This window comes from Astatotilapia calliptera, chromosome 19, assembly GCF_900246225.1.
Source record: "Astatotilapia calliptera chromosome 19, fAstCal1.2, whole genome shotgun sequence".
In the NCBI taxonomy this organism is placed as follows: domain Eukaryota; kingdom Metazoa; phylum Chordata; class Actinopteri; order Cichliformes; family Cichlidae; genus Astatotilapia; species Astatotilapia calliptera.
The window spans coordinates 23,484,476-23,497,841 of record NC_039320.1 but is presented as its reverse complement, the minus strand read 5'-3'; the positions used below and the strand labels follow the sequence as shown (position 1 = coordinate 23,497,841).

General features: G+C 40.9%; 2 protein-coding genes across 2 annotated transcripts; one reads left to right on the top strand and one right to left on the bottom strand.

Moving 5' to 3' along the window:
- Positions 1–1,544: 1,544 nt before the first annotated feature.
- LOC113012756 (dnaJ-like chaperone JEM1) lies at positions 1,545–3,451 on the top strand. The gene has a single exon (XM_026153081.1). It carries the CDS (start codon positions 1,553–1,555, stop codon positions 2,705–2,707), a length of 1,155 nt encoding a protein of 384 aa, XP_026008866.1. The 5' UTR covers positions 1,545–1,552; the 3' UTR covers positions 2,708–3,451.
- A 632-nt stretch (positions 3,452–4,083) lies between these two features.
- LOC113012754 (cleavage and polyadenylation specificity factor subunit 3) lies at positions 4,084–13,159 on the bottom strand. Its single transcript, XM_026153078.1, has 18 exons — positions 12,953–13,159; positions 12,765–12,828; positions 12,417–12,514; positions 12,183–12,311; positions 11,927–12,104; positions 11,729–11,818; positions 11,476–11,626; positions 11,110–11,285; positions 10,864–11,022; positions 10,283–10,429; positions 10,037–10,189; positions 9,820–9,928; positions 9,531–9,629; positions 9,235–9,329; positions 8,729–8,816; positions 4,594–4,660; positions 4,362–4,458; positions 4,084–4,282 (listed from the first exon to the last, which is right to left on the bottom strand). The coding sequence occupies exons 1-18, from the start codon at positions 13,021–13,023 to the stop codon at positions 4,181–4,183; spliced, it is 2,073 nt and encodes a 690-aa protein (XP_026008863.1). The 5' UTR covers positions 13,024–13,159; the 3' UTR covers positions 4,084–4,180.
- Positions 13,160–13,366: the final 207 nt, after the last annotated feature.

Genomic DNA, 13,366 nt, shown 5'->3' with positions numbered 1-13,366 from the left:
AATGACGAATTAGCGCTTCCAGTCAGAGACTGAGGCTACGTCCACACGTACACGGGTATTTTTGAAAACGGAGATTTTCCGTTTTCGTTTTAAAAAAATAATCCCGTCCACACATAAAGGGAGAAATGAAGGAAAACGCTGCTATGAACATGCCAAAGCAGCAGGTGGCGCTGGATTCCTAACCGTGCAGAAATGTTGGCCAATCAGAAGTCTAGAAGCCTCGGTGGGAAAAAGTAAACAAAGCTGGGGCATAGAAGCAGAACAGAGTCGTATGTGTGGAGGGACAGTAACTGTGTGTATATGTAAGCATTTAAACACTGCAGAGAGTAGAATTAACAGTAACAGTATTGTAGAAATTCATTTCACCGAAACAATAACGTGGCGCGCAGTGTGACGCATGCACCAGTTTATTGTATTTCCAGACTTGCTTTCGGCACAATTTACAGTGCGCGCTACTCTGTTTTTTGTCAGACTTGAAATAGTCGAAATACCTTCACACTACGGAACTTCTATGGCTCTTCCGTTCGACAATCTCTCCGGCGTTGGAACCATCATCTGTTTTCTCTTCGGTCACGCTCGGTTGATTTTTCTAGTCGGCACACTCATTTCCTCCATTACGCGCTGGCTCCATTACCCGCTGGCTGCTTCCCAAACAAACACACGTGCGGCTTGGCACTTGTGCTGTACGTAACAAGTCACGCGACGTGACGCTGCGGCTGTGATTGGTTCGGCTCTGCGCTACTTAGTTTGGATTGGCTGACCTTTTTTTTTTATTTTAATTTTTTTTTTATTTTAAGAGGACAAGAGCGGCGAGGTCTATCGCGATAGCTTAATTTCTCTATCGAGTAAAAGTTATATCGCGATACATATCGTTATCGTTCTATCGCCCAGCTCTAGCGTCCAGATTACTTACAGCTACTTCCGTGCAACTGATATAAGGTGCAGTAACCTAAACACAGCTTCAACCGTCTGTTTGTTGAAAAATAGTAACGTGACTGCTCCGCATTTTCTTGTTAGTAACGGTGTTGTAACGATAGGAATAGTAATTAGTTAGATTACTCGTTACTGAAAAAAGTAATGCCGTTAGTAACGCTGTTAGTTGTAACGCCTTTATTCCCATCACTGTTGTTAAGTCACTTAGAGTGTCCATATTTTTTACTGATGTATCTGGCTTCACCTTTCTCTCATTAAGAAGCTAGATGATAATTGATTACATATAAGTGTCTTGATTTTTAGTTTATTTATGCATGACCTCTTATTTCAGTGTTTCTACGTCCCAGTTTAAAAAGAGAGAAAGTATTCAATAAATAGAAATACTTTTTTTTCTTTTTTTTTTCTTTTATATTGGAAGTGAAGTTCGACTTGATTTGTTTCGCACGACCTCTATAGGTGAAAGTTATCAGGCTGTATTTTGGTTTTTAAGGCAGACCCATTTGTTCGGGAGAATTTGGATTTTCTTTCTTTCTTTCTTTCTTTCTTTCTTTCTTTCTTTCTTTCTTTCTTTCTTTCTTTCTTTCTTTCAGTCCACACTCCACACCAGTTGGTGGCGGTAATGCACCATTTTGCTGTTTGCCGACCGCCAGTAAACCCTATACAGAAGAAGAAGACAAAAACTCCCCGAGATTACCCGACACACGCTTCGAACGTAGCACTCGTCAGAGGAAACATGGCGGAGGTCAGGAGTTGTTTTGGAAGGAGGGCGCACGGTTTCTTACACAAATTAAATAACTACTGCCTACGTGTCAGCCACAGTAAACACGAGAAAGGTGCCTCACACGGTTCGCCTTTGCCAGCAGGGCTTCTTTGGGGTGATAGTAATAATGGCAGGCCGTATGGAGCCAAAGACGCCGCGCACACAGACCGTGCTCTAGCTTCTCGGGACGGTTACACAAGTGTAAAGCCGGTGCTTGGTGCTATTTGGGAGAACGGAGCGGTTGCAGAAAATTACCATTACTATGTTCCTGAGGAGTTTTCTCTTTATAATAAGAACCAGGTACAAAGAGAAAACAGGAATCTGTCTCGACAGTGGAGACGCGCCGGGTTTTGGAGGACTTCGCCCCGCACTTTCCGCCGACAGCAGAGCCCTTATAGTCAGCATTTGTACTGGCAACACGGGCAGCGGTCATTTATCAGGGCTTACAGCGGTGATGGAGCCAGATCCGAGCCTCTTTACAAAACCAAAACTGGCTACTATGATATCCTTGAAGTGGCACCTTCCGCCACTCGAACCCAGATAAAAACAGCGTACTACAAGCAGTCCTTCACCTACCACCCGGATAGAAACACTGGCAGCGAAGAGGCCACAGTCCGCTTTTCGGAGATCAGCGAGGCCTACACCGTGCTGGGAAACAAGGGGCTCAGGAAGAAATATGACCTGGGACTATTGAGTCTGGCAGACCTCACCGCTACAGTCAGGCCTTCCGTCAAGGACACGAGCGGGAGCGCAGGCAGACGGCAAACCGACAGCCGACGCTCCGTGGTGGACCCAGACGGCCGAGGAGGCATCTTTGATTTCGACCAGTTCTACAAGTCCCACTACAGCGAGCAGCTGCAGAGGCAAAGAGACATCCGAGTCCGCAAAGAGGAGATACTGAAGAAGAAACAGGACACTATAGGCGAGAAGGAAATGGGCAAGATGATGGAGCTGGGAGTTGGTATGCTGCTGGTGGTAGCCATAGGTTTACTAATCAACTTAAAACGGGGATGAATAAATCTGCTGGGAAATGAGGGACACTGTGGTCCCCCTTGAAACTCCTCCACTGATCACACTATTAAACATTTCACCTAATTTTAAGTCGGGTAGTAAATTGTCATGAAAATAAACAACAAGCATCCATTAGTTAAAGCTTTTTTTTCCCCCGTTCAAATGTGTTGTTAAAAATAGCTCATTCTGGAGCTTTGATCAGCAAAAAAAGTTATATGTGCAACATGCACATTTGCTGTTTGTGAATACATCATATAGAAGAGGTTAAATATGACAAAATAGAAATCACTTGTGGTCTTGGTTCATCCTGTATTACCTTTTGCACAGCAGCGCTTCGGTGGTTGGTTTACAACCGTTCACTTCAGCTCCTTTGGCTTTAATAAAGTCATTTGTCTGGTAGAAATTATACAAATGTTAATGACAAGCCAAGCTTCAATGGTAATGTGTTACTATTTATGACATATTTATAGTAATATAAGTAAAGGGTGTGGTAATATCTTGAAAGTCCAGCCGAAATGGGAATTAAAGCAACTTTATGGTTAAAATCAGATGGTTATTTTTAAAGAATGTGCCTTTGATTATATTTATTGTGAAATTACTGGGTATATTTTTTCAGATATTTAATGAATAAAAGACTTATGGGCACTGTTTGTGTTGCCTCTTTTTATTTGATTTTGTCAATGCATGTAGTGCTTTTAGTGAGAACAGATTTTAAAACAAAAATAAATATTAAATTACATAAAACAAGCATGTGTATGTCCAAAGATCACACGATTACAATGAATACTGTATATTTAAAATCGACAAAAGTAAACACAACACTGTTTTTAAAGTAGAAGCCTTCTTAAAACAACAAATACTTACAGCACATGTAGTGCATTTAGAAATTCACACACATCATCACATTTAAAAGTAAACAAGTCATATCAGTGCATATTAATAATGAACTCAGGTCAAATGAAACCTGCAGTAAATCTACACTCAAACGCAGTTAACATAATGATGTATTTTATAATTAAAAGTGCTTACAATACAAACAACACAAGAATCTGTTAAATAACATCACATAGCTTATTCTCGCAAGTCAGTCTTGCTCACTTGTTACTGTGTTTCTTCAGTCTGTGAAACAGCTCTGTAAACTGTGGAACAATTTCAGAATGTTCCTCTGTAAAATTACGAAGACTGTCTCATCATCTACAATACATAAAACAGACAATCTGGTGGATAAACATGACTGTTCCAACTTTCCTAAGAAGTGATGCTGCCATCCAAGTAAAAATGAGCTCGTCTTGAGCTAATCATACATTTTCTCAGTTTAAACATTTGATGTTTTCTATGCTCTGTGGATAAAATGTGTTTTTCAATGCAAATCACAGCATTTTGTTTTTAATCTACATTAACACGATGTCCCAACTGTGTGTGTATATCTGATCACTAACAATGTCTGGAGACCCGCAGGCAGGTGTGTGTCTTTCTTCAGATAACGGGGTTTAGAGCGTCATAGAGCCGCTGCACCGCCAGTTCCACCATCTCTCTGAGTGAATCGTCCTCTGTGCATTCATCTTCGTAGCACACAGACTGGTGAGGGGATAAGAAGTCAGCGACATACTCAAACACCAAATCAGCAGCTCCCATTAACAGGACAAAAGACCCTCACCCTTGTTTTCAAGCAAATGTGCACCGTCTTCCCGTCCACAGTCACAGAGATGATTTTACCATCGCTGAAGTTCACGCATTCTTCTCCAAACATGTCCCTGAAAACAGACAGCAGACAAATAACATAATTCATTAAGAGCTTAGCAACTATTTATCCGAGGAACTTCATTTCCATAAAAATATTCATGCTACTGCATTATAAAAATGTTTTATGGATTTATTCTGTCACTTACTGCAACATGACTTCTAGCCGAGTATGGAAAACATCCATGTCCATAGTGCTGCTCTGGGTCTCCATCACTGCTCATAAGGCAGAAAGCAGATCACTGGCATTAACCAGATAGCACCCGCCTCAAACTTACAGCAGCAACTAAACACACGTGTACACCACGTGCTTAATGGCGCTTTGTTAACTGTGTTTAAAAGATGGATGTAACATCGAGTTCTGAAATGTGAAACCAATGCAGTACTTCTAATGGCCCTTAGGGGGCGACTCCTCTTACAGCAAAAAATGTCAGTTTTTATGTTATAATTTCCCTGCTTTTCATTTGATTTATGACTTTAGTAAAAACATTCTTCAATTAAAGACTAAGACTATATATCTTTTAAATATTTTTTTTAAATTATGGTCACATGTAACATAATATATATGACAAAGTATAGTATGCTTAATTATTTGCAGTATCTTATCTGATTTATTATGAGAATGTAATGCCTGATCATTTGCACCCAAAACATCAAAAATGGGGGCAAAAGGGAGGAGATCGCGTTTAATCGATTATAACACGAGGTCCGAAATATAAGTGCTGACATGAGTAGTGTCCACAGAAACCTCTGAATCTCAGCTAAAAGCTCATGTAAACCATGTCTGCAAACAACAAACAAAGCAAAGACACCAGACAGTTAAAAGAGCAGTTACGTCACCATGAATCTGTGGACAGGTAATATCCATATCTTGATTTAGGATTTTCTGGACTTAAATGGGAACCAAAGCATATTTTCAAAGGTGTTATATGCTATAAAACAGCGGTCTCCAACCTTTTTTGCGCCACGGACCGGTTTATGCCCGACAATATTTTCATGGACCGGCCTTTAAGGTGTCGCGGATAAATACAACAAAATAAAACTAGTACCGGTACCGAAAAAAAGAAAATTTATTCATAACACACGTGAAGAGACCCAGGAAAACCGAGTAAACAATAAAAACGATAACAAAATAACGCTGAAAACCGATAAAAACCCTGAAAACTATACATTTCACACCTGAGCCTCAACTCTCGCGGCCCGGTACCAAACGACTCACGGACCGGTACCGGTCCGAGGCCCGGGGGTTGGGGACCGCTGCTATAAAATACTTTTAAAAATTAGGTGAGGGAAATAAAAAATCAAATTTTCTATGTTTGAGTCACAGTAACTTCTGCAGTAATATTTACAGCTCTGATGACATCTCACCAGCGTTAGCTTTATTTTGACACCAAGACTGTTTACACAGAGTTTGTAATTGCAGAGAAATACATTTATTTTGGTCATTTCATTTTGGAGCAGGAAGCTCACCCTTCTTGTTATACCCTTTAGATGAATACAGAGTTTTTTAATTAAATACATATTCTTTAAATAATGTTCCCTTTTATAAAAAGTAGGATCATTAAAAAAACAAAACATTTATTATAGCTCTGTCACGCAGAAAAAAACCTGTCTTTTTTCTGTGGTCTGTTATATAACATTAGGGGTGTTCGTGGCAATTAACTTTTTAATCGACTAAGCAGGTCAAGTAAGAAACACTTAAATATTAAGTTAAATTTGAAAACTGTTTAAAAAAATATATATCCCCATTCCACATTCCAGAATGTCATGTGACAACCTGATTGGCTTAGGAGTGATGATGTCACAAGGATCTTTGATCCTTTGAAGTTTTTCCTTAAATAGGGGTGACAAACAGCAATTTTTAGTTCGTTACTTCGCAGCCTTCAAACGTTCACTACAGAAACATTCGGAAACCTCTCAGAGTCATCGGATACAAACGCCAGCATGTATCCAAGATTACGGCAACCGAGACAAAACGATTACGCCGCCTCTCCTTCCTTGCGTGGCCGGCCAACTTCTCCAAATGGCCTCTTATCCACCCAAAGGGCATTACAGGAGAGTAGGAGTGAAAACAACCATCTCCAGAACAAAATTCAACAACTTGAAAAAGAAAAAGTTCACCTGGAGAAGAAGTGCTTACAAATGGAAGCACAAAACAAACACCTGGAAGAAACACTACAGCGCCAGCCCGACATCAACATTATTAATGAGGGCTGGGGGATCAAGTTTGCTCAAGCCAGAGAGCAGATTGTATTCCTCATCAAAGAAAACAAGCAAAAGAGCGCTGAAGTGAAAGAAATGTCCGAGCAGCTTCAAGGCAGGAAAGCCACGATTGATAAGCTAGAGTGGGATCTCCAATACATGGACCAACAGAATCACCTGCTCCAAAAAAAGCTTGATGAAGCTGAAGAAAAAAATAAAGAAGTCCTCCAACAGAAGGAACAACAGGACACAAAGCAAAAAGACCTGCAGCGCGAACTCCAAGGCATGCAGGAAAAGTACAGAATGGTGAAGGTAAGGTTGGATCAAACACTGGTCCAAAAGAAAGACCTCCTTCAAGAGAAAGAGCAAAAGCAAGAAAGACTGACAGAAGAAAAGTGCATTATCAAGGACTTTGAGAGTAAAAATCAAAAAATGCAAGAATTCTGTAATGAACTGAAGGTCAAAACAAGTGAGCTGGAGGGAGAAAAGGAAACTCTGGAAAAACGATGCTCACAGATGCAGAAAAGGATCGATCAAATGGCCAAAAACAACTCAGAGCTCATTAAGGGGATATTGTTGGAATTCAACAACTTGAAGCGGGAAAACACAGAAATGCAGGCCCAAAAGCAAAAATAAGACAGAACGCATGAAGACCTGCAGTGTACGCTCCACGATATCCAGAAAAGAAATGAGCAGCTAGAAGGCCTGCACAAAGAAGATCAACTGAGAAATGCAGACCTGCAGAAGGCAAAGCTGACACAGGAGGCAACATCCAAAGACCTCAAAGAAAAGCTTGAAGAAACACAAGCAACATTAGAACAGGTGGAACAAACATGCAAGAAACTTGAGAGGCAAAACACAGAAACCATCGATGAGTTGAGAACCCTCATCCTGGAGAAAAAGGCCCTCGTGGAAAAGTCCATGAAAAAGAAGAAAAAATTCTTCAGCTTTTTCCGGAAGAGGAACTCTGCTGCTTCTTCAACTGATGTAGCCTCGTCTTGCTCCACCTCTGTTCACCCCCCCAACCAGTCCCGGCAGTTGACTGCCCCCTCCTGAGCCTGGTTCTGCCGGAGGTTTCTGCCCGTTTTAAGGCAGTTTTTCCTCCCCACTGTCGCCTAGTGCTTGCTCTAAGGGGATTGTTGGGGTTTTCTCTCCTCTACCTTGTTTCTTTATTTACTTGTTAACTTTTTTGCTCTTACTTCATTTTACCTTGTTTCTTTATTTACTTGCTTGTTTAACTTTTTGTTCAACTTATCTAACAAAATAAACCAGTTGGATTTATCCTTTGAGTATTGTTCATCTAATCTTTACAGAGTTTTTCCAAAACACTTTCAAACATTCAGATCTGTCTTTCATTTTCTTCTTGAAACCTCATGAATGGTGAACTAAAAACTCTGGAACATGGTTTGAAACACTGAAATTGTTTCAGCTGAAACTGGCAAGTCATACGTGCATGTGTGAGAGTCACAGGTTATATGGTGTCACTAGTCCGGTCATCATGTTTAGGCTCATTCACTCCAGAATTATTTAGGCCAAATCTTTAAAACTGTGTCATTGCACACACTTTTCAATCACACAAATGCAGGATTAAAGACAATAATTCCCAAAAAGTGTGCCATGAAGCAACTCCAGGTGTTTCATGGGTATTCGTGATAACAATCCCATATATAAAGTTCTGAGTGAACTGTTAATATAGTGCATGAGTACTTTGTGCACAGAACCCAATCCATTTGTGCAGTTTCTGGATGCTAGACCATAATAGGTGTATTACACATCCAAAGGTCCTGATTATAGCAAGGAGAAAAACAAAGGGGAACTTAATATGTCATAAAAACCAAAAACTAACAAGGAGTGCATGATCATCGACCAAAAGAAATGATTAAAGAAACAATCTAATGGCCAGAATCACCAAGACTATGACTTCTATGACATCAGGTGGATTGGGGATTTCAACAGCCCTTAGCTCAAATGTCACAGCCAAACTGTTTAATTTCAGGCTTCAAAGTGTGTGTGAACAAACCAGTGTGCGATTTCATCTTACCTACATCCATCTTTTATATGGGTCTATATAACCAAGCTGACCTTTTTGAGCCTTTGGGTTGGACTGCACCTCCAGTACCACGGTGGTGACAGCATCAGCATACATGTCATTTAGAGGGTTAGCTATCCACTGAAACAGCAGATAAAGACAAATTAATAAAACACAAGTCCCAAGCTGTCTCTGAGCATCACAACGTACACTCCCTTTAAAAATCTGTGGCTAGGAGCAGAAATAACCAATCATAAAGTTGTCCCTTAGATTTTATATGGCTACAAAGGAGAGTGATCCAGTCAATAGTCTGCACCGAACCAAACCCAGGATTGTAGTTCACTGGACACATGCACGTGGAAAGCAGCAGAAAACATAAATGAGTAGTTGCTATTACGTGGCACACTGGTGCAGTGTTCACCTTCTTACCTTGTTAAAAGGATTATTAGAGTGTTTCAGTGATATCAAACCCTGTGTCTATCCTCTAAAGAAATACATTTAGGACTCCCAGTTTTGCACACTGGTGTGAAAAGCACAGCGCTACGTTGTGGGCTCTCACCTCTAGCAGCACCATGCCGGCCTCTTGGATTAGAGTGATGTTTTTAAAGATCTTCAAAGTGTTCTTCTCAGTTCCGTCCAGCTCTTCAACATCACCTGAGAAAGACGGTCACCACTACGGGGTAAAAATCACTCACACGCTGACAAAACTCAAAAGTTTGCAGTACGTGTCAAACTGCAACAATGTGGGCAGTTGTGTTTTTTTGTTTCTTTTTATGAGTTTGGATGGTCTCAGACAGTCTACTGTCTGCAGAGATGGTCATCGAGATTCCCACAGAAATGGTCACGCAGTCTTACCTGTGAGATTCCTCAGATGGCAGACAAGCAGTGAGTAGGGTCCAGTGAAGGGGATGGCCTGGGTCTGTTTCACTGTACTCATGGCCAGCTCTGTGTACGCTGCAGAACAGACAGATCAGGTCAGTACAGCTCCGAGAGGAGGAATGTTTCATTCATTCATTCATAGTCTACTTTGGTTTAGTTTTGAGGCCAAATACCCCAAAACAATGACAGAGTCATGAAGCATCAACGCTACTAAAATGCTTTTGTGGCCCTGTTCTCCATCTGGGGACAATGAAAGTGAACTTACTGGAAAGGTCAGAGGGATTGAGGATGTGGTAGTTGAAATTCTTCTTCACCAGTATGCCTGATACCCTTTGACCCTGAACACACTTCTTATCAGCCAGTGAGCCCATCACCTGAGAAGAGAAGTGTATCCATTTTCAGTGGATTTGTCATTTTTAACAGTGTCATTAAAAAGCATACGCACAATTCAGCGACTGCTGATCACAAAAAGCGTACTGCACCTTAGCCAGCTTCTCTCCTCTGAAGTTCAGCGTGACAGCCTCAGTGTTGCGAGGGTTGTGGACTTCGATGTGAACCTCGTCGTTATCCTCGTACTCTCTGATCAGCGCGGCTTTCAGGCGCGCCATCTCATTCTGCTCCCCATGTACCAGGATCTGAAATGAAACATGTGCAACATTTTATGCAAAGGACAAAAAAAGACGAGTCAAGAGAACTGTGAATTTCACCACACTGTTTTCTTCTCATACCACATGTGGCGGTTTGAGGGCTCTGATGAACTCGCTGGTCTGCTGGTAATCAGTGTGGGCGGAGAAGGAGATGTAGTCCACCGACATCTTTAGCTGCAGCTTCTGTCCCGACATGGTGGTGATCTCCTCGGGCTCAGACATGATGTGCTGTAGAGTGTGCAAATAACTGAGGACTGATTTTACAATTATCTTCTTGATAAATCATTTAGTCAGTGAAAGGATTTAGAAAATAGTTAAAGAAAATGGCACGTAAATTGCTTTTAGAGCCTTCAGTTTGATTGCTTTGCCAAATTAATGACCTAAAAACTTCACATGTTCGATTCATTTTTATTAGAGAAAATGAACAAAGAACACTGAAAACTTTTTTTCCTTCTTCTTGTGGCAACTTAATTTCTTTTCTTTAAAAAATGAGTAATTCCTGTCTTTTGTCACAGCTTCTGAGTTTTAAATTTGATGGCTTGAAAATTGCTGTAAATAACGGCAATCTGGTGCAATTGAATCAGCATATCGATTATTAGATCACAGCATCTTTTCCCACTTTGCTCAGAAAATTTTTTTTTGCTGTCCTGCTGTGCTCTAACCTTGGCGAGTGTGCCCTCCACGCAGTAACCGGCGATGATAACTCCATTCCTCTTGTCGGTGCACCAGCTCTCAAAGAGCTCCCTGGAGAGCCCGCTCTGCATCATGCCCGGAGACGCCATCACCACGCTGGGGCCAATATCATCAAAGTGATCCATGCTCTGGAAAGAATAGACAGTGCTGCTTTATTTTTGGAGAGAGACAGTCAAGCCTGAGAATATGCACAGGGTTTCTGTGACAGTCTCTACCTTCAGATTGCTGATATGCTTGAAGACAAAAGGGTTGTTGATATTTATGGCCTTGCGGATCTTGTCGTTCATTGCGTTAACATATGTCTGGTACACAGCCATGCACTTCTTGGCCAGGGAAGAAGCATAATAGATGGGGATGTCATGGAGCTCTGGGTGATTCTGCCAGTACTCGTCTGCAAGAGAACATTAAACCCAATCTTACAGACTTCTATGAGTGATAATGGGATAAAGAGAAGACAAATAACCAAAGTCATAACTATCAGAGGAAATCCAGTGCTAAACATAAATTTGAACATTGAGGTTAACAATATTGACACACATTATCACATTTTCAGTATCAGGGAGTCAAACATGACTTCTAACCCAAGATAAGCAGCAGTTCCTGTGCTCGTCCCAAAGCAAACACAGGGATTAAACAGCGACCCTCTCTGTTGACAATGTCATGGACGGTGTTACAGAACCGAGCTTCTCGCTCTTCCCTTTTTTCATGGATGTGAGTGCCGTAGGTGGACTCCTGCAGAAAGACAAATAATAGTTTCTGACTATGTTTCGATCACCTACGGAGCCTTTTAAAAAGGTGTTCAATATGACTTATTATAGTTAAATAATGTCATACTATGATTAAGATGTCAGGTTTGACACTGGGGATCTCAGCTGCCATGAGGTGCCTGTCTTCTTGGCGGGAAAAGTCTCCTGTGTACAGAAGCTTTGGAGGGAAAAGGAGATGGGGAATATACATGTAGGTTAGCTTTTTAAAAAAAATTAAGCGAACAATCCTTTCTTATCATTATCGATTAAACAACAGCAATTTTACTTTGACTCCAGCTATTTCGATCATGAACATAGCAGCTCCCAGCACATGACCAGCGTGGTAGCACCAAAACTTGATCCCAGCCACCTCTTTGACCTCGTGGAAGTTGATTGTCTCTATCTTGTCCATGCTCTCCTCCAGGTCGGTTTCAGTGTAAAGCATGTCATCTGCCGAGATGTTACTGCAATAATAATAAAAATATGACTGTATGCTGCACTGCAATTAAAAGGTAATTGTCTCTAGGCACCTTTGCCCCTACCTGACTTTAACATAGTCTGATAGGAGCCAGCGGTAGATGGCTTTAGTGGCATGAGTCATGAAGGTCCTCCCTTTAAAGCTGGTCTTCTGGAGGAACCAGGGCAGAGCTCCACAGTGATCCAGGTGGAAGCTGAAATGAGAACACATAAAACCAGCAATAATTAGAGATCTAAACTGTCGTTTCTGTGCAGGAAAAATGTGAAAATGTAAAGGAGACAGGGCAGTTGAGCCTCACTGGCTGATCAGCAGCAGGTCTATCTCAGCTGGGTCAATCAAATCTATGTATGGGAGAGCGTCCATCCCCTCCAATCCAGGGTGAATGCCGCAGTCCAGCTGCCACACACAAATACAGCTTTGTTCATTTAAATCCAATCTGCATCAATGCTGCTTTCGGACATGAAATACTACAATGGCAACTATATGTCAAAATATATAAAATAATAAAATTAATTTAATTGTATTGAATGAATGGATCAAAAACAAAAAATTGCACTTTGTACTCCTTCAAACAGGTAACCGTAATATAGTTATTATTGCTATTGATATAAGTGTATAACCAATTATTTGTTATTATTTATTTTACCATAATTTTCCTTCCTTTGAACTCCAGGATAATGCATGACCGCCCAACCTCCTGCCCAGCACCGCTGCAACATGAGCCAAATACGGTATCAGTGCATGTATGTGGTTTTATGGTGGCACAATGAATCAGCCATAAAATATAATATTTATATGTATGTGCATATATCTAAAAAATAGAAATTAACTCACAGTGGACGAATCAGGAGCTGGTCGCTTTCCTCGGCAGGGACAATTATCTCTATTTTGCGTTTTGTGGCCATTCTGTTCTAAAATTTTAGTGTCATTTTTAAAATACAAAAAAATAAAATAAAATAATAATAACAAATCCGATAATACTGCACTCAATGTGTTTTCTGAATGAACTTCCGGGGGCGTGTCCAAAATACGCCCGACTGGAATCAAGTCGTGTGACAGAAGTTCCGAGACGCACGTCGGTTGGCTTTTACCAGCTTTGATCTAACATTTATTAAACAACCCGACGCAAAAAGAGGCACGGCAGTTAAATATATTAGCTCAATTTAGGATTATCTATTTTAAGTTCAGCAATGTATCGACACAATAATCCGTATTATTCGTAGGATTTTTATGTGTTTATTTTTCCTC